The 21,520-nt window shown below is 28.5% G+C and overlaps 1 protein-coding gene across 3 annotated transcripts in view; it reads left to right on the forward strand.

Moving 5' to 3' along the window:
- The window catches only part of LOC107438995 (NUMB endocytic adaptor protein), a 61,548-nt gene that overhangs the window by 29,788 nt on the left and 10,240 nt on the right, over positions 1-21,520 (forward strand). For 2 of the 3 annotated variants that reach the window (XM_071181836.1, XM_071181841.1), the window contains exon 2: positions 20,493-20,629. In XM_071181836.1, the coding sequence (XP_071037937.1) occupies positions 20,495-20,629 (135 nt within the window). In that variant the 5' untranslated portion in view covers positions 20,493-20,494. Of the gene's footprint in view, positions 1-16,398; positions 16,761-20,492; positions 20,630-21,520 lie in introns of those variants that run through there. The other variant, XM_016051433.3, reaches the window with a different exon arrangement.

Consider the following 21,520-nt stretch of genomic DNA (forward strand, 5'->3'; position numbering starts at 1 on the left):
GAGCTCCGCCTTTGCTAGAAAATGTCTTAAATATACTATGTGAAGCTAATAAAATATTTTTTGCCTTCCAACTGCTATCTGCGTGGCCTAACATCACTCACCATGACTGCTACCCTTTCATATATATATATATATATATTAGACGTATTCTTGTTTTCGATTTTGTTCTTGGACCGTATAAGTTAAGTATTTTATTATTTCGATTTTAATTAAAACATTCACAGAAGATAGTCCTTATTTTTCGTTAATGTTTGAAAAATCTACAAAAAATTTTGTGAATTAAAAAATTAGCGTAGAATCGGGTTCGTTCATTTGGCCCGTTTTATGTTATATTATTGATTATATTGTTCGTTATTTGACCTGTTTTGTATGAAGAATTTTTTTAAAATTTTTTTATCGAACATCCACCTTTTCTGATTCTGGAACAATCTGCTTACGATCTAGTTTTCGGCACACCATTATCCAAGATGAAACGCTGATAACACATTTCCGCAATTCTATTACATAATCTATTCATAGTATTCGTTTATTTTACACCATCCAGTGATACCTCGGATTTATATTTTCCATCTTGTTGTCTTTCACATTTAAAATATGTGAACTGGAAGAAACAATTATGTCGTCTTTTTTATCCAAATATATGTATCTTATAAATTATTCATTATATAGATATCGATTGTTTGCTTCCCACCTTAGCTAAAAATGGCATTTTCGTTTAAATCTACATTTTTACTAAGGAAAAATATTCATAACATACCTTTTACATATATAACACAACTTAAAACACACACGTGTTCTATTATATTTGTATTGTAATGAAGAGTGTTATATTTTAATATATAACAATAAAAGTTTGTCACTTGATTCATAAAATTTTATCAAATTTCTAGATAATACATATTTATTGTATTTGGGATTGAATCGTGGTTGAATAACTATTTAAATCTTTCATTCTTATAAAATTGGCATAGAATAGTCATTTTAAAGCATAAAGGATATTTGTAAACGCCTCCATTTATTTTTAATGTTTTTATGAAATAAATGAATAATTATTTCTCTCTTTAAAGGATATTCTATAGTTATTTATCCCATTAAAGGAAATTTAATGCATTAACTGATCATTAAAATAACTATGAAATATTAATTTAAACTTAAAATAACTTCCTTTGCTGCACCGCAGAAAAACGGCTTTCCTCATCTAGATGAACGCTAAACATTTTAGAAACCAGAAAAAACGCAGTCGCCAACGACAAAAATGGTGAAAAGCTTGCAGCACTTCTTAGTGTAGAAAACACCATTCATGTTTTTTGCAGGTCTGTTCCAAGATGGCGCTGTGATCGTTAAATTTATATCATACAAATTTTCAAGAAATCCTTATCAGATCGGAAAATTAAAAGTAGACGTGTTTGATATTTTAAAAACCTATTTAAATCTGTTTTTCGAAGACTCCGTCGTAATAGGAAATGATGCTTTTTTGTAAATAATATGCTATATTTTTAGAACAGCTGTGAGTTTGCAAGAATGGCGTCGGTTGAGTTTGTTATCATAGAATGCATCTTTTGAAAATATTTTTTATGTATTTCCAAGATGTTTGATTCGATTCGTGTTTCTCGAAATATTTGACGATCCCTATTTATATGAATATTAAGAGGACGCTATACCGGGGGAGACGAACGTCACGGCAAATTTTCTTTCCTCTGCTTAAAGTTTAATCAAAATATGGAAAATTGGGTTAGCGCCCCCTGGCCGTCAGGCTAACCGCACGAGATTCTCGTGGTCTTCCTCTCCATGTAACGCTAATGCGGGTTAGTTCCATCTAAAAGTCCTCCACGGAAGCAAATTTCTCCCAGTACTTGATCCAGGAGTTCCCTTGTATTCTGGATTAGGTTCAAAATTACAATGCTACAGAGTTGAACATTAGTCGTAAACCCAAAAATTTGGGTCGGCTGTTCAACGACAGTTATAAAATAAAATCTAAAGTAAACCGGGAAGCTTGGAATACTGAAGTTGTCTTTTTTCAAAAAAGACGTCAAAATGCAAAAAAAAAAAAAAAAAAAAAAAAAAAAAANGAAAAAAAAAAAAAAAAAAGGTGAGAAAATTATGCCGAGATAACATAGTGGTAAAGTAAACCTACAATAATTTGTTACCATTTTGATATTTCGATTTTTTTTTTTTTTTTTTTAAGCATTTGAAACTTCATAGTTTACTTTAAGTTTACCTAAATTCTTTTTTTTTNGTAAAACATAATTTGCTTTTTGAAAAAAAAATTTTAGCATTTGAAACTTCATGATTTAATCTAGATTTATCTGACCTCACTTTCTTTAAATTTCTAAATACCAATAGAGGTAAAACATAATTTGCTTTTTGAAAAAAAAATTTTAGCATTTGAAACTTCATGATTTCATCTAGATTTATCTGAACTCACTTTCTTTAAATTTCCAAATGCCAATAGAGGTAAAACATAATTTGCTTTTTAAAAACATTTTTTTAGCATTTGAAACTTCATGATTTAATCTAGATTTATCTGAACTCACTTTCTTTCAATTTCTAAATACCAATAGAATTAAAATATAATTTGCTTTTTGAAAACCTTTTTTTAGCATTTGAAACTTTATGATTTAATCAAGATTTATCTGAACTCACTTTCTTTAAATTTCTAAATACCAATAGAGGTAAAACATAATTTGCTTTTTGAAAACATTTTTTTAGCATTCGAAACTTCTTGATTTAATCTAGATTAATNCAATAAGTTTTCAAATAAATTAAAATAAAATCTAAAGTAAACCAGGAAGCTTGGAATGCTGAAGTTTTCTTTTTTCATGGCGTCAAAATGAAAAAAAAAGGAAAAAAAAAGAGAGAGAGAAAATTGTGCCGGGAATACAGAGTGGTAAAGTAAACCTACAATAATTTGTTACCATTTTTATATTTTGAAAACATTTTTTTAGCATTCGAAACTTCATGATTTAATCTAGATTAATCTGAACTCACTTTTCGTTAAATTTCCAAATACCAATAGAGGTAAAACATAATTTGCTATGAAAATTTTCCCGCCTTCCAACGTCTTCTTAAGAAACATGCGAATGAGGAATTGTCAGTTCGATTAATGTTGCGTGCTTACATATGTAAAAATAATTTTTATTTAAATTTTCATTAAAAAAAAGATTTTCACTGAATAGGAAGCTTCGTTGTTTGATCGAAAAATTCTTTGGGTATTTCATCTACGCTTCCATTCTACGTTTTTGATACAAGTGCATGCTCGTATCTTTTCTATTTACTAAATTGCTGCAAACGTGACTGAATAGGACCCTTAAAGCACGCTTTCTTGCACTATAGCACGTAGCAAATAGTAATGGGTCAGAAAAAAGAATTTTCTTAAAACTTGTTATTTTGTTGAATTCTTGTTGCTTATGAAATATCAACCTCAGCGATATTTATTGTAGTACTTTCTGGAATTTTTTTTTTTTTTATTGAAGCGGAACCACTTAACTAACAGTTTTCATAATATCTTTCACTACCGTTAGGTAGATAAATATTACCTCAGAATGAAAATTTGGAATTATTGCCACTTTTACGCCATCGAGTAAATCAAATTAAAGACTTATTTCATGCTTTAACTCAGCGGTTCCCAATTTTTTTCAGCCGCGAAACCCTAAACTTTATATTCTTTGTCTAACTTTTTCTTCTTACTTTGACTTCTCTTGGTAGAATTCTGACTTTTAAAACACATTCATTAGCAGGTGTAAGCATGTAAAAAAAAATACTTTAAATTAGTTTAGAAATTAATGTGAATGAATTTTTTTCATTGTTTAATCAATAAATCTTAAAAAATTAGTTTTATGTTAGGCATTTGAATTCTATAGCTTACGTTTTTTGCTGTATAAGTTAAGTCTAATTGTTTTTGCCTATGAAGTTGAATAATTTAAACTGAATTAGAATTTTTGAAAAAGAACTGGTATTAGTTTTGAGAAAGGTTATCAAAGAAAAATAATTCTTTATTCTTGAATTGGATTATGTTATTTTGAATTTCAAAGTCGGATGAGAAATATGTGTGTAATAATTTGCAAATGCATATCATGTGGCACTTTATTCAATGTATTGTTCTTGGAAAAATTTAAAATTTCCTATTTTGATGTTATTGCATTTTTACATAAATAACTTCGTAAAAATAACCTTATCATGAAATAAATAATGGATTATTGGTTGATATTGGTTGAATACAATATACAAACCTATTATAGGTTTTAAAAATCATTACTGGTTAAAAAAAAATTCTAACTCACGGTATAACCTCTGTGACCTTCCTACCGAACCCTAGGGTTCCGCGGAACACCATTTGGAAACCGCTGCTTTAACTTGCAATTTTCCAAGCTTTTTTTAAGACAATGTTATTCATACATCACTCTTTTTAAAATGTTATTTACTATTTATAATTCTAATTGAAAAAAAAAAACATTTTTCTTCTTATTTTTTAATCTTCCTGTACAGATTGAGTGAGAGAAAGTGGAATTAATGCAAACATATATGTAGTACTGCGAATATCTTCGGATATTTGCTAATAAGAATTTATTTATAAAACTTGTACAGTACACAAGATAAAAAATTGAATATCCGAATAAATTTTGATCAAATCGGATTTTGGCGTGTTAAGATGTTATATGTATGGGCTAACCTAATTTATTAGTGCAGATGATATTTAAACTTATAATAACTGATACAAAAACTATTTTAAGCGAATCAAAGTATTTGCACACTTGTATAAAACTTATTTTAATCCTAAAATAATTCTGTTTTAAAAAAATTTAATAATTATTTAATTTATTTCATTAATTATTTAATTTCTATTTCATTATTTAAATTTTTATTAAATGTTTGAATTGTAAAGTATACAAATTTTACACATTTTAAATGACAAAATTTAAGCTAAATAGGTCGTATTGTTTCTGACTAATGCAATTTCGAAAAAGTCGTAATTTTAAATCTTCATTTCTTAAAAGGCGACTAATTTCTTTAAAATTTTGAATTTTGTCATTCCAAATTGCATTCTCTAAAATGAGGTAAAAAAAGTATGTATACTATGTATATAAGTATGTTAATAATTTTCCAGTCATGCTTAAATTGAATTATAAAATATAATAATAATTACAAAATTGTATTTTTTTCATATATTTGGATAAAAAAGCTATAAATATATTTGTGTGCAAAAAATTATCGATTCGCTTTAACAGCTCCAAAAATATGGCAAAATACACAAAATTTGAAAGTATCACTCTATATATTATAAATTCTAATAAATGAAAAATAAAAATAATTATATATATAAATATAAAGGTAATCTAAAATTATAAAATCTGAATAAGTATTAAATCATAAAGATAAATAATGTTAATACATAAATCGTAAAATGTAGTAGGAAAAAATGCATCGTATCTTTTTTCTAACTTTCTTCGAATGATTACTAAACCCTTAACAAGATTTACTGAAATTACCGATCTAAAAGTTACCCAATTTCTAAATTAGACTTCATTTACTGTTTGCAACTATAACAAATTGTATTCATAAGTACTCATATTTTCTATGGTTGAATGCATGTTGAATGAAACAAAACAAATCTGTAGTGAAATTATGCTTCTTTACCGAGTATGGCAGACAGACTTAAACATTACTTCCTGCTTATAATTACTCCTAAATAAACAAAATTGTTCTTGTTCTTTTTCTCTCTCTTTGCGTGCGAGAGGTTATTGTTTGAGACATTTGTTATATTTAAATGATAGTGCAATAGTCTATGCTAATAATGAGTGATAAGTGGAAATCTTAGCATTTTGATTGATAAACTGTATTATTAATGTATAACTCTACAAATATTATTCGAAATTATATTCCTTTGAATTCAATTTAAGTAGAAATAACCCTAGCAGCAAAATAACTCAAACGCTCATTGGACCAATATTCACGAATTCAATAAGTTTTCAAAGGTCCGTTATTTTTCCGATATTGGTCCAGTATAGAATTGGCCGATTTGCTCGATATTTTACAACCAATATTAGGCCCGATATAGAATTGTCAGATTCGTTCGATATTTTATGTTCATTTTTCAGCCAATATAGTCTCTTTAATGGCCCGGGATAAAGGCCTGTATAGGACCAATGTTAAAATATCTAGACATCCCAATATTGGTCCCTCGGTGCATGTTCATGTAGGACCCATATTGAGCCAATTTTAAGCTCAACTGGAATCAAGATAAAATTGTTGCTAAGGAAATTAAAAATAAAAAAAAACTTTTGTTTTTGTGAAAATTTTTGCTGAAGTTATTTCTAAATTTTGAAATTTTATCTATTTTTGTACTCTACCGTATACTTAATAAACATTATTTTTTATGCATTTACTTTAACTATTTGCATGTGTAGAAGTTAAATATAATTTCGGGTAATCTGATTTGAAGACCTCATTTGATTTGTGCTCCAAATTCCATTTTTAGTGCATGGATGGTATTTTTTACAGTAGGTGGTGTTTTGACTCTTCATTGTAGATATTTCGGACTTAATGTAACGGGGACTATTTTGCCCCATTTTGTTGAACGTGTCAAGAGTATTGAAGGATTGGACAAACTGTAAACTATAAGAATTTTTTTTTTAAAGTGAAATTTTTTTAATATTATTTTAAGTTTGTTTTATAATTTAAATTAATACGAACAAAAATTTCGAAAATGCAATAAACATGTATAATTTGAGAGGAAATAATAATATTAAATAAAACTCTGATAAAAATAATTAGTTTTAATAAATTTGATGTACAAAAGAAACATATCGATACATAGATGATAACACACACACACAAGTTTCTTCACTTGATTTTTAGTAAATCTACAGATGGCGTTGGCAGCGCCTTCAAAATGAAACTGAAATTTTAAATTTTTGAACATGCGATCCGATTTTATTAGAACTCTAGACTGATGAAAACTATCTTGTTTGAAACTTCAATCATTATATCAAAATTCCAGATGTTAAAGTATTATTGTTTTCCATTAAAATCTTGTTATTAATTCGAATACTCTCTTTTAACGAAACTAAACCTCTGAATCACTTGTTAGTTATTATGATCTTTGATACGAAGCAAGTAATTAACAAGCTAGGCAAAAGACTGCCAAATGAGCGATTTCTTTCCAAACATAAAACCAATTAACCACGTCGTGTTTTTATTTATTTATTTTTTCCTAACACGTATCTCGTCAGGGAGCTTTTAATTCTGGACACAGCTCTAAAAGATTCTTTGTATGTATTATCTTTAATTTAAAAGTTATAGATATCCCTTTTCAGTTACAGTACATATTCATACCTGGAAAGCTTCGAATACTTGAAGAGCTTCATCTTTGCTTCCCCCCTCCCCTCAAGTGTCATGAAAATTTAATTTTAAACTAAGACGACCTTCATTAAAAGCTGTTTTCGCACGATGGAAATTGAAGTTGCTTAATAATTCTTAATTACCAAATTAGAATTTTTGACACGAAGTCAAATTTAATACACGTCAGAAGTAAAGCCGTATGTTTTTTTTAATTGTAATTATTTTTTCAGATTCTAATAAATTAAATCAGTTTGCCGAAAGAAGGAAAAATAATTTTCCATGTTAACGAAAAATTAAATTGTGCATGCATTATTTGTAAATCATTGACGATGGTAGTAAGAATTCGTAAAAAATAAATATGTGATTGAACAACGGAACTAAATGAATTATAATTATACTGCCATTTCTTATTACTTCAGTATAGAGTAACAAGAAATAACCTTGTCGGATATACCAAAATAATTTTAATCCTTATGATAGGAACACCGCCGAACTTCTAACTCTTGTTTGAGCAGCTAATTTAGATAGAAAATTTGATTTAGACAGGACATTAGCAAGTGCGACATTAGACAGTACAGTCTAAGTTAGTGTTTCCCGAAGTGTGGTACGCGTACCCCCAGGGGTACGGGAGCAGTTTAGCTGAGGTACGTGTTCTTATGCGAAATATCTTGCAACAAACGAAAATTTCAAACAATTTTATTTAGAAACAAAGCTAGCCAAAGGAAATTTACGATGAGGTATTTTCTATTGGCTATTTTGTGCAGAGTTAACAGTTAATAATTAGTGGTGTCAACAGTCAGTTGTGATTTTTAACTTTTCTGCAATTTTTTTTTTATAGTAACTGTTATCACAGCAAAAACAATATCATCCTTCTCACTGATGCAAATAAACTTATTAACAAAACTTTGTACTAAAAAGATATTTTACTATATATTTGTATACATAAACATATTTTTAAAGAAATACATTCATTTTTTTATTAGTGGTACACAGCTTTACGAAAATTTTTTAGGTATACAAAAGTCATAATTTTGGGAAACATTGGTCTAAGTGAAACGACATACTTTCGCTCTTTGTTGTTATAAGAATATGGAATACGGCATGATTGTGGCCCACTGCCACAATCATACCGTTGGTCACAAAATTATGTGTCCTTAATCTCCAAAATTGTGTAATATATATACACAATTTTGGTTTTTGTTTTCATTAGTTTTTGAGTAACGACAAGTGAGAAGCATGCTTGGAGAAAACTCTCAGAAACAGCAGTGGCGGCGCACAGTGGCCTGAATCGAAAAAAAGCTGGCCAATAATCGAAGCGTTTTGAATAACTGTTGTGTAATTCTTGGGGTTTCGGAAGATCACTAATTAGGAATATGCTGTCAGATTTGCAATAGTTATTGTGGTTACTATCCAAAGTATCTGTGAAAAAGGGATTATGTTGACGATATCTTACCAACAATAATTGTAACACTTTGACAAAAGAGTATCTACTAATTTTCGGGATTTATAATTGCTATTATAAAGCCAATTTAACAAAAAATTTAACTGAGGATGTAAGAGTTTTTATTGCTATTGAAAATGGATTTTTACTGAAATAATTTTCAACTTAAGTTTAAACTGTAAAAACAATTGGGATTGTAAATGAAATATTATTTGAGAGGAAATCAGTAAAATACCGATTTTTTTTTTACATTGGATTTAATTTATATTAGATATAATTATTCTGATTGCTTGTTACAAACTTTCGAATTTTTCCTTCTGAAATTAGTTTTTCAAATAAGTTATGAATTGAATAATGCGATGAGCATTAGAAGTTCAATGTTTTTTTTTACAAAACTATTAAAGCCTTCATGTTTTACAGGGTAAGGGTGCATGCTTGCAATATACAAAAAAAGTTTTTTTTTTTCTCCTTTCTTCAGATTAATTTTCCATAGCTTTCTGTTAACTTCAAGATCAATTAACTTCAAGTTTCTGATTTCTGTTGACTATTCGGACCACTATGCGCCTTTTTAGGCTATTTGTAGCCAAGTTTACGAACATGCAAGAAGTTTTCGAGTCAAACGGAAGCAGAATATTCTTACATTTAAATATTTAACATTATTCGCATTATTTTTTTGAAAAAAACCTTTTATATCAAATGTGAGCTACCAACTTTTTCCATGGCAATAAACTTTTTTTTTTTTTTGCATTGACCTATAAAATTTTTAAACTGTCATAAGCGCTCAACATTTTTAAAATCCACAATGTCTCTGGAAATCAGAAATTAAAATGCATGTTTTAAAAAAGTCTGTAAGTGTAAGTAGAATGCAAATTTTAATTATTCTACTTACACATTTGCATTTGTTAAGCACAATATTTTAATAAGGTATGAATTTTTTTTTAGCCTGACATTAATTTTGTTGTCAATTTCAAAAAATATTAACGTCTGTTTGTTGTTTTTTCCTTTCGTTCGTAATGATAAAAAAGTATAAGTTCGGCAATTTATTTTAATAGGAAGTAACTCAGAATTTTCTTCTTGTTCTCTGACATCTAAAAGTAGTGTAGTTACGATTAAGAAAACACAATTCGTAATAACTATTCTTTCTTTCTTTCGTTTAAAAAAAAAAAAAAAAAGGGCTTTTTTTTCCCCATTCAGGCGTTTATGAGACGGCAGTACATTTTTATTTTCTTTCTTTTCCATTTTTTTCAAGTTAAAAATTTAGTGAGCTTTCGGTTCGCAATAAGTGTAGAAATAAGTCCCATTTAATAGCGTATGTATGATAGCTATCTTAGTTATTATTATTTATTTTTTTATGATATGTAATATAATATGATGCATAATAGAAAGTCTTCCTACATGATTTTCAAATGTTTTTTCTATCTTTCGAATTAAGTCTGCATTCACCTTTTTTTCGCTCTGATAGAAAATGCAGCTAAACCTAACTTTTAAACAGGGTAATTGTCACAAGATCAAATAAACTCATTTTTGTTTACATTAACTATTTTTGGTTTTGTCAGTTTATTTATCTTAAGTTCTAACCGAGAGTTATCTGCAGTTTAATTGATGTTCCATGAAGAGTGTAGAAAAATATTTCTGGTAGGCGGATAACAGGTGGACAAGACAAACATCTAATTGGATTACAAAAATCACATGTGTTGCGTACACAAAAGGTGAGTGAACGCCAAAGCGGTACTTAAGAATTGATTACTTCCATACTTTCTCAATTGTCTTCATCGTTTAATAGCTTATTGCTATTTTCGATCTCTAGTCTAGATTATGAAATGCACAATGAAATAAAAATGTTTTATGGTTATATGAAGCGTAGCTTATTGTAGCACATGTCTGGGGAAAGTTTATTTTAAACTGTTCGATCGCTATCTGACTGGGTTTAGGATCTATTTTTGAAAATGTTGATTGATACTTCTTTGAATTAGAGGTATTTGAAATTCCTACAGGAATGACGGCTTTTTCAAACTAGGTTTTGCACTGCAAAACTTTCGAAAGCCTGAAAATATTAGGTTGTTGCGCCTTATCATTTAATAACTTCCAACATTTGGTTACGATGTAACATACGCATGCGGTGTTGAAAGATAGTAAACGTGGTAGTCTAACATTTAACATAAGTAAATTTATTTAGACTTTAATAAAATAAAATTAATTCAATTTCATTGGAGGTAAATTGCCTCATACTATGCACATTTTATAAGAATGTCAATTTGAAAGAAAGATTCTTTATATATTTGAATGACTTTAAAATAAAAACGAAACAGAGAAGCCGTGGTAGCTAGGGTTAAAGCGCTTGTCTCTGATTGAGGTGATTCGGGTATGAATCCAAGCGATGACTGATCGATACAAATTCTGTAACCGGCTCGCACTGACCCCTGAGCTGACGCAAAATATCCTCAGTGGTAGGCGAATCATGGGTTAGAGTCCTCTTGTCTCGGACTATTCGTGGATTTCCTCTCCGTGTAACACAAATGCGGGTTAGTTCCATCAAAAAGTCCTCCACGAAAGCTAGTTTGATCCAGGAGTTCCCTTGTCTTCTGGGTTGACTTCAAAATTACATGACTACGAAGCAGAACATTGATTGTCGTAAACTTAGAATTAAGTCTGTTGTTCAATGCCGGTTATAAAAGACAATTATTGAACTGGTGGATTGAAAACATGGTTCTGTTTTTAAAGTACACGACTGGAACTCAAAGGAAAATTAACTTATTTTTTGTTTTCGATTTCGATTTAGCACTCCAATAGCAGCCCGTTATGAGTCAGGAGGGTCATTGAAGTTGAAGCTCCATAATATCATTACCAATAGTATGATGGTGGCAATGTGATCAGCAATGTCCAGGGCCACCTTCATTTCACTGACAAGCTAGTACCCATCGATCTGAAGCTGGGTGAACTTCAACTTACCTAGGATCGAAGACCAGTCCTTCACAAAGACAGTTCAGTGGCTTTAACCACTGAGCGACCAAGGCTTTTATTTATTAATATTAAAAGTAATTTTCTTAGGGATGGAGTTAGCAAGCATAATGAGATTTACTGAAAACATTAAATCTTTTTTTTTTCTTCCTTTTTACTTTATAATATTTTAAATTTTATAAATTAATAAAATATACATAAATTTTAAAACTAAGTAGATATTGCACCACTCTGCCATAGCGGCTCATATTTTAATTTCATTACATTGTTACACATACATACATTACACTGTTCCATTATATTATTACCCATACTTTACCAATTTATTGTTACCCATAAGGTGACAATCATTTTTCTCCAAGGGGACAATCTTTTTTTTAAGCCCCTTCAGGGCATTATCTTTCTTTTGATAACTTCGATTTCAGACATACTGAGAACTGAGTTTCCCTGGTGCTAAGTTCCCTCCCCCCTTTTTCTAGTGACCTTTAAGAGTAGATGATTAACAGTATTTAAATGTGATAGTTTGATTTAGTTTCAGTAAATTTACAGAAAGAATAGAAACATTCTTTTTTTTTTTATTTTGACTTCTGAGGTTATAAATTTATGGTATCTTCTGAGTATCTTTTAAGTAAAAGCTAAAAAGCAAATAGCAATTTATTTGTTTTAAACAAGAAAACTGTAAAATCGCTGAAATATTTTTCCAAAAAAAGTTCGAAACAATAACGAAAACAATAACGTAAGAGAGTGCTATCAACTTGATACTATGAGCTTACACGATAATGAAATATGCGATTTCAGCCGAATCCATTGCTTGGTTCCACCATGTCCATGATAATCCCTAAAGACTTACATAAATATGATTTCCTTATTATTTTAGGTAATTAATTACTATTTTGGAATATTTTTTGTTTCATTTTAATAATTGAAATGTTTTCTATTGAACCTAATTACCAAATTTTCATTTTAATATTGTAGGCATTTTTAATACTGATATAATAATAATAATTTACTAATGTAATAATTATAATGGTTTTGTTAATCAGTAAAATTAAAAGTTGAGACAGTTTTGACCGACAATGCGATTGCTTCTAAAGTAAATAAGTAAAAAAATCATTTTTTACGAAGATAACCAGTTCCTGGTTATCTTCATAACTAATGAAACAAAGAAATGAAGTGCATATTCTAGCTTAATGGAAAATTCGTGTTGACTTATAAAGTTCTCTGTAATTTGTACTGATATTAAAACTAGCAAATTAATCATGAGCTTGTCAAGGCCTCAAATCAAGTTTATTGCTGTTTTCGTGCTTATACCGTACATCCCCGTTGCGTCCATTTTGTTTAAACTACTGTTACCTAAAGTTTCCATTACCAAAACTCGTTTTCTGGATTTTCATTATATTGTTTATTCATAGTAAATAAAAGAACCAAGAACTGTGCAATTTCATTCAGAAAAATTTAATCAAAACTAAGTTTTTTAGCTTTTACTATTCCTCTGCTGAATAGTAGATTTGTTTTCGTATGAGATAAATTCATCTCGCAATTAAATTCGAAGATGAGCATAGTTATAGAATGGAAAAGTTAATTTCTTTTGAATTGTAATTAATTGCAAGTTTGAAGGAAAAATAAATGATGCGTTTTGAATACTTTCTTTTGATTTCGTTTCCTTAAAAATAACTTGTTTCTGCAAGTTTGTTATTTTGAAGACAACTAATTTCATCTCTGGAAAGATTGGAATTAAACTTACTGCTATTGTTATTTGTGTTATTTTTTCATATTAACAGGAAGCTTCGATAAAAATAAAATTGTTATTTATAACTCAGGATTTTTAAATTAATTTTACTCTTTTTTTTTTCTTTCGCCGTCAAATATATTTCAAAATATCATTCGATGTGTAGTTCGATATAAATCAACTTGATTTCATATTATAGTTTATTAATATTTTATATGTATAATTAAAATTTAACAAAGTTGCGATTTTCTTTTAAATTTGAAAAAAAATCTAAATAATAAAATATTTTCTGTTAAGGGACAAAAAAGTCAGATAGTTTAAAATTTAAGTATTCAGTACGAATTGAAACCAAAGGAAAAAATTACGACCATTCCAATATTTTAAAACCTAAAGTATAGGAAGAAAAAATTATACTTGAACAAGGTGAAATGATCTAAATTCTTCATTCATTGATTTAACTAATATAGATTTTTTTATTGTTAGTTACAGATTACAAAGAGCATGTGTAGTGCGTCAACGTTAAAAAAAGGGGGTGATTATGTTGGATAACTTTTGCACTCTTTATCATCTGATTTTTACTTACTAAGGTCCTTTTTCAATGTTCCAAAATGCATACCTTAAGTATAATAATTAAACTAGCACAGGCAGCAGCATAAAGATAAAGCAGCGTAAAGTAGAACAGATGTGTAACAAAATAAGACACGAAAGCGTATTGCTCTGAACAACTCTCGCTTTTTACACAGACTCCGATTTTTGCCACTCGAAATTAGTAGCCACAACCTGTAAAATTCGATCCATTGAATTATGAGAGCTTTCCTATCTTGAGTTCAATTTAGATGAAAAAGTTTCTGTGAACACAAAATCTCAATTAAAAAGCTTTCTGTATGCATTGATTAACTCTTGTAACTAGTTTCAATCCTTTCTTCGCCACCTCATTTTGCCGAAATCGTTTGAAAATCATGGATTTTTTACAAAAAAGTTTAATTTAAAAAAATAATAATAATATATTGATTCATACCACAGGGATAAGTTTGGTAAATAACCAAAAAAGCTGAAAATAGAAATCGAAAAATGTTAGGTGCAAAAGCACTTTAATTGAAAAAATACCTGAAATTTCAGCAAGATATTAATAAAAATATCAATGCGACATTTTATTTATTTAATTAAATTGTCTGAATATGAATCTCAATATGTGATTTTTAAATTACTTGAATGAGAATTCGAACTTATAATTTTAAAATTGAGTAAATACGAATCTCAATGTTTAATTTTAAAATCGCTTTAATACAAATCTCGATGTTTGATTTTCAAAGTCCCTGAACACGAATTCCGATGCATAATTTTTAAATCGCGTGAATACGAAGCACGATATTAGATATAATATCCTGAATGTAAGGAGCACGATGCGCGATCTTAAATTGCGCAAATAGGAATCGCGATGTGTGATTTTAAATCATGTGAATATTTATTAAATCTCGATTGCATTGGTAGGAAAAAGTGTAAAAACGAATTTTTTTCTTTCTTTTTCAGTAATAATAAGGAATTTTCCGAGAACGGCATTTAGGTATATTATACGGATCTGATGTTTAATTTTTTGTTAAGTAGTGAACGTTCTGTAAGTTAAGTATTTAAAACCTCAAAAAAAAATTTTTTTTTCTTCAAGAATTAACCACAAATTTAAAATTATTTTTATAATAAGGAGAAAAGAAAAAAAAAGTTTTTTTTTCTCCATATTTAACTCTTTTAAATAATTATAATTTTAAATCCGTTTACATTCTTAAAACGCTATGTTAAATATGTAGTTAATATTTAAATTTTCAAATTAAATACTGTAATTCTTCTTATTATTTAAATTGTATAAGGAAATAAAAACATAAGTTTAGCATTAATAGATTTAGTTTTTACTTTCTTAAATTTAACAACGCTTTCTTAAATTTATCAAGCATCTGTACGGATGTATTTCTTTTATATACCTTATATACTTTATGTATGTGTGATACAGAAAAGAAAAACAAATTCTCTAAACTTTAGGTGATAAGAGAAATTATGTGAATAGGAAAAAAAAAAAAAAAAAAAAAAAAAAAAAAANAAGAAAAAAAAAATTTTTTCCTCTATTAATAACTTAATGATTTGATTATATTTTCATTACTTTCAGATTAGTTTCCTGTGCGATTACAAGGTGTGAAAAAACTGCACGTGTAAGATAAATCTTTGAATAAAATAAATACAGTGTGAATTATACGTTTTTAGTATTATTTTACGTTGTCCTATCCCAAAACATTCATTTGGCACTAATAATTATATTAATATTATTACGAAAAAATGTTTTATTTTTTTACAATGTTCGTAAGTTGCTAATTGTAACAATAAACATGGTTTGTAACTTTTTCCCGGTATCCAGTTTCATTATATTCGCAGTGTTTTATTACCACTTAAGAGTTAGGTGATAATGTTAGTAATTATTCTAATCATTATGTTTTCTTAAATTATTATATAATTCAACTATATACATACATTTCTAACTTGATGTTGAAATAAGTTATTCTGAATCATATCATTATCCAATGGTGTTTTTCTCTAGTCGCGCTTTAGATAGAAATGAAAATAACATTATTTTATTACTATAATTTTCTTCATTTATTTCCCTTTTCGCCAAATACTCTCTCACAAAAGATTACGCTAATGCCTCGCACTGTTGACTGCTTACTTAGTCGAGTGTAAACCCACATATTTATGTATAGAAAAGAAACCTTGTGAGATTTGACCTTACAGAGAGCGAGAGAGAATAAAGAGTAACAAATCTTCAAACTCTACACAAAAACAGCTGAGATTAAAAAACGATGAAAAAAGTTTTCTCTCCGATAAGAAGATACTTATAAAAAAAATAATAAAAAATATTCTCACAGCTGAGAAACCGAGACTACCTCGCGCCAAACAGGTTTGTCCGCTCTTTCTGTGGCGATGTTCTACCTGTACACACATCAAGGTTTTCTCTTCCCGACCACTGAATCTGGAATGTGTGATGATGCAAGTTTTTTAGAAAAGCATCCTAACATATGAAAAATAGTGTGCCACATTCGTGCCTTTTGAAAAAACGCCGTGTCCATTCTTTGCTCCCGAATCCGAACTATCCGGACTCAGAATGGTAAGCAAGTTGTAAGAAAAACACTTGTCCACCTCCAGACTGCGTTTGGGTGGATCAAGAGAAACTATTACCTGTGTTGCGCTCCATTTAACTGAGAATGGGAAACCACCACTCTGAACTACGAGAGAAACCTGCTAAAAAGAGAATGGGTAAGTATTACCCTGGTAGCACCCGAGTAATTTTAATTTATACCCTCCTCTGGGTTGATTTTTTTTGCATTAATTTGAACTATCGTAAACAAGCGATGGGGAATCTGGCGCCTGCGAGTGCATGTTTAATGAGGTTGAACCTTGAAGCGTAGGTCGAGCTATGCTCAGCGAAGGTTGTTGCTTGGATTTAATTTTAAGATATTGAATTTTTTTTTTCTTTTTTCGCCAAAAGCTCTTTGAGCTCAATTAAATTTGATGTGTGTGGCTGTCAACTCTTCCCTCATCATTCCGTGGATGAGAGTTTAAACAGCTGTGAGGGATGCTCCTGTGCCGGGACTTACCTTTCCTACTTTCTTCTTCCTTTCCACACCTTGACAGGTGCTTTTGTGATTAATGCTTGGATTTTTTTTGTTTAACCCAGTAATTAAATATTTGTGTTCAACCCATTGGATATACATTCCATAACTAGATATTCTATTTTTGAAATATACCCAAAATAGTTGTCGTAAGTAAGTTTTTATTTCATATTATTTACTTTGTTTTTTGCTGTTTTTTGTTAAACTGATTATAACTGAATTTAATAACTTTATTTTTCACTTTTTAATTTTTGAATCTGTTTAAATAAGTTACAATAATTTAAAAATTTTCCAACAATTAAAATTTGATAATTAAAATTTAATTATGATTAATACTTATTTTATATATTAAATTTTAAAATGTTTTAGGTATTTCATGAATTTGCATTTTAAAATCAAAGCTATCTTTTATGCTCAGTGCTTAGACCTTCAATGTTTTCTTTCTATGCCACACCCCATACTGTCCTCATTCTTTTGTTGAAATATTTTTCCTATTTATTTTGCTAAGGAATTGATGTCTTTCATTACTTAGATGTTTAAAATGTTTAATAATATAGTTAGATAAAAACGGCTGGCAGTTAAACATTTTCAAGTGTTGCATAGTTTTCTTTTATTTAAAAATACCTAATTTGGAGTTTTTAAAATATTACAGGTTTTTTATGTGTTTCAGATAGCTTTTGTGTTTATGTTTGTAAAGATCTTTGGCTATAAAAGTTGGTAATATTTATAAAAAAAATTGTTACTTTTAAATTAGGTATTTCACTTTCTCTTCTATATATTTTTGCTTATTTTCAAAAAAATAAAAATTGTTAGATATTTCCTCAGTATAATTTAAGCTATCAATACTTTTCATATATCTTTTTCTCACCCTAAAAAAATTAATATATTCCTGTATATTAATATTATTAAATATATTCCTGTTATAAAAATAAATACAATAATCAAATATAACTTAAAAAAACATTGTAAATTGCTTATTAAAAATCTCATTAGTTTTCTGTTTTAAAATTTAATATTCATAATCATTTTGTTTGTTTTTTTTAACTATATTTTTAATATTTTTCTGTAATATTATAGAAAAAAAACTCTGAAAAATTATTTAAAGAATTGAAATGATCGAGACATTTCTTAAATATCTGTGGATCCTCCGCCACACCCCTTTTACAAATTTAAATAAAAATCATTTTTAAACTTGAAAAGGTGCATTCAATACACGGAAGCTATGATTTTTAAATTTCATATTGTGAATGTGTATTAATTAGTTCAATGGAAAAAAAACCACATTGTGTATTTCGTTTGAATTTGATTCTGTGAATCGTTTGAATTTGATGCTTTAGTCATTTAATACAATTTTTGTTTATTTTTCACATTAATTTTATCTAAAAAATTCTTCTATGCTAAAAGTTTCTCTTAAATTTTTAATTTCTATCCTTATTGTCCTCATCAAATAACGAATTTCATTAATTACACAGCGTAACAAATTTTTTGTTGCATTTATACAAGTACTTGCTCTTGCTTAATTTGGGTGTGGGGATTTCAAATATGAAATTAATTTTGCTCCTAAAACAACTGATTTTTTTTTAAATGACATTTTTAATTTATTTTTTGTCAAAATGTACAAGTTGAAAAATGTTATATATAACTGAGTCACATAAATGTTGCAACAAACTTCTAGCGGAATTAAGGCACATCATCAAGATTAAAATCTCATAGAAACCGATACCAGGATAATTCGTTCTATGTGGTAATAAACGCTTCCCTATTATGACCTGTTCAAACAGCACACGAAGAAATAAATGCACACGAATGAAAATTTCTAAGATCTGTTGAAAAAAATTATGCCACGGGAAACAAAACAAACAAAAAATTATTTCTCAGTGTTATTTATGAGATACAAATAAATAATTAATTAACTTACAGTTTAGCTAGTTATTACTTTATTATATTAATAGTCATTTAATTATATTAGCATCTAAGAAATAAATTACTTGATAAATTATTTTTGCTTAGGGTGAGGGTGTCATTAATTCTTAATGTAAGTTGCTAAATTCCTTCCTTTTTTCAATAAAAAAAATAAGTAAAAAAAACCTTGTAAATTGCAAAAATTGTTCAAGTTATTTATTGTAAATTCATACATTTTATTATCATTTGTTTTGAAAAGTTCTTATGAGAATGGGAGAGGGCGATTGTTTATTTGCATATATTTGGTAATCAGACAAGGTTTAATATACAGATGGAATATTTTAATATCCCTTTATTCATTTGTATCTCCTAAGACTTCTGAAAAGCTTTTTGAAATAAAATTTGAGTTGAAATTTGAAACTTTTCGGTATAATTTTGCTAGTTTTGTATTTATTGTAAAATCATAAACTTTTTTATCACATCTGTAAATTTTATGTTTTAAAAATCAAAATTGACTGAATTGAAAACATTTTTTATACATTGTCAATACAGAATTCACGTTTCCATAAAACATAATTTGAAAGGGAATTATTGTATTCTATTATGTAATACTAAGAGTAGTATGATGCATCAAACTAATATATAATAATTATATATTTCTTTGCACATTTATCTTATATATTATATCTCATAGATATGTAGGAAAGTTGAACCTCATAAAAGAAGTTTTGTACATATTTAAATGCATTATCAAAGTCTATATTGCATTGAAAAACTGAACCATATTAAAAGATTCATTTGAAAGAAAGAAAAGTGTTGGAAAAGTTTGAATGTTGAACTATTTATGTAAAAATTATAAGCTTGAAACGAATGTTATATTGTAGAAATTTCATGACTATATCATGAGAATTAGTCTTGATTGATCCTGTTATAGTTTTGATGGATTTGAATTTAGAATTCATTGATGTAAGAGCCAGAATTGGTTGTACTGTACCAAATATAAATGATGTAAAATGATCAAATTGAGTCTGTCGTAAAAAGGAAACATGAATGGGAGACTTAGAGTTGTGCAACAAGTGTTTATCTAGAGTAGAATAATAGTTTAGAACTTCAAACACAGCCAAATGGAACAAAAATATGGTAAGCTGTATAAGGTGAACAGGTAAAATATGTTTTGTCAGAAAGAACCATATTGAATGATTTTTATTTTATTTCTAATAACATATTACTGTAACTGTAGACGAAACAAGGGGAAAACAGAAAAAAACAATAACGAAATAAGAATGAACAAATGAAACAAAGTTTCTCTACAATTTAGTCCATCCTATCAAACAAACTTTTTCCGATATTCAATTGACATATAGGGGTATTCTATAACTGATTTATTGAGATTTTTAAAGAAAAAGCATACTATTTTTTTGTATTTATTGTTAATTGAACGAAGTTTTCTCTAAAATGTCTTTTTATTTTTTAGTCATGGATCGTCTTAGAAGAAGCTTGCGTGATAGTTTTCGTAGAAGGAAAGATCACATTCCTGAATGTAGTAAACCTCACCAGTGGCAGGCAGATGAAGCGGCTGTGCGTGCTGGGACATGCAACTTTCCTGTTAAGGTAATCTATGACTCTTTTCTATTATTTAATAAAATATTAAGCCATATTTTAAAACTTAAAGTTCATCACTTATAGTTTGCTGTTCAAATACCACTTATGGGCTGTGGATCTTTTTTATAAATATTTTTTATTTATTAATAAAAAGTATTTCCTGTAACAGCCCGTTGTGGGCCAAGAGGGTCATGGAGGTTAAGGTTCCACAATTTCATGACTAATGGCATGATTATGGTCAGCATTGCACACAGACTGCCTTCACTTCATTGACAAGCTGATAATTATCAATCTTAAGCTGGATGAACTTCAATCTGCCCTTAAGTTTCAAACTTAAGTCTGACACAATGACAGCTCACGGTTCTTATTTATTGATATTAGGAATACTTTTCACATTTTGCATTTCTTCTAAGGAGTGGTGTAAGCAAACATGTTCACTTAGAAAAGCATCAAATCCTTTTTATTGCACAACGATCCTTATAAATTTTTAAACAAAGTATGTATTGTATTTCAGATATAATTTTAAAAGAAAGTATGTATTGCACTTAGATATAGTCATTCAAGCACTGTACTTAGGATAAAGCAGACTGGTGACTTCTTAGGAGCGGGTTACACTGTAGCAGTAAGTAGGAAGCTAGGGACGATTTCCAATATGTTTATATTAACATACGCAAAGCTGACATGCGCATCCTAATGCAGACATATAGGAATTCTCCTTCCCCAAGTCTTTTCCTTTCATCTTGCACCTTCAGTGTGTGGCCTGCCTTATTATCTTAACATAAAAAGTGCTCTAAATTCTAGCTTATCATCAAATTCCTTGTTATCATATCATTAAATTTTCATGTAACACTTTTTATTTAACTCACCGTGCATGTTGTAAACAAAAAATACTTTAAAAAT

The sequence above is a fragment of the Parasteatoda tepidariorum genome, chromosome 1 (assembly GCF_043381705.1).
Source record: "Parasteatoda tepidariorum isolate YZ-2023 chromosome 1, CAS_Ptep_4.0, whole genome shotgun sequence".
NCBI classification, from domain to species: domain Eukaryota; kingdom Metazoa; phylum Arthropoda; class Arachnida; order Araneae; family Theridiidae; genus Parasteatoda; species Parasteatoda tepidariorum.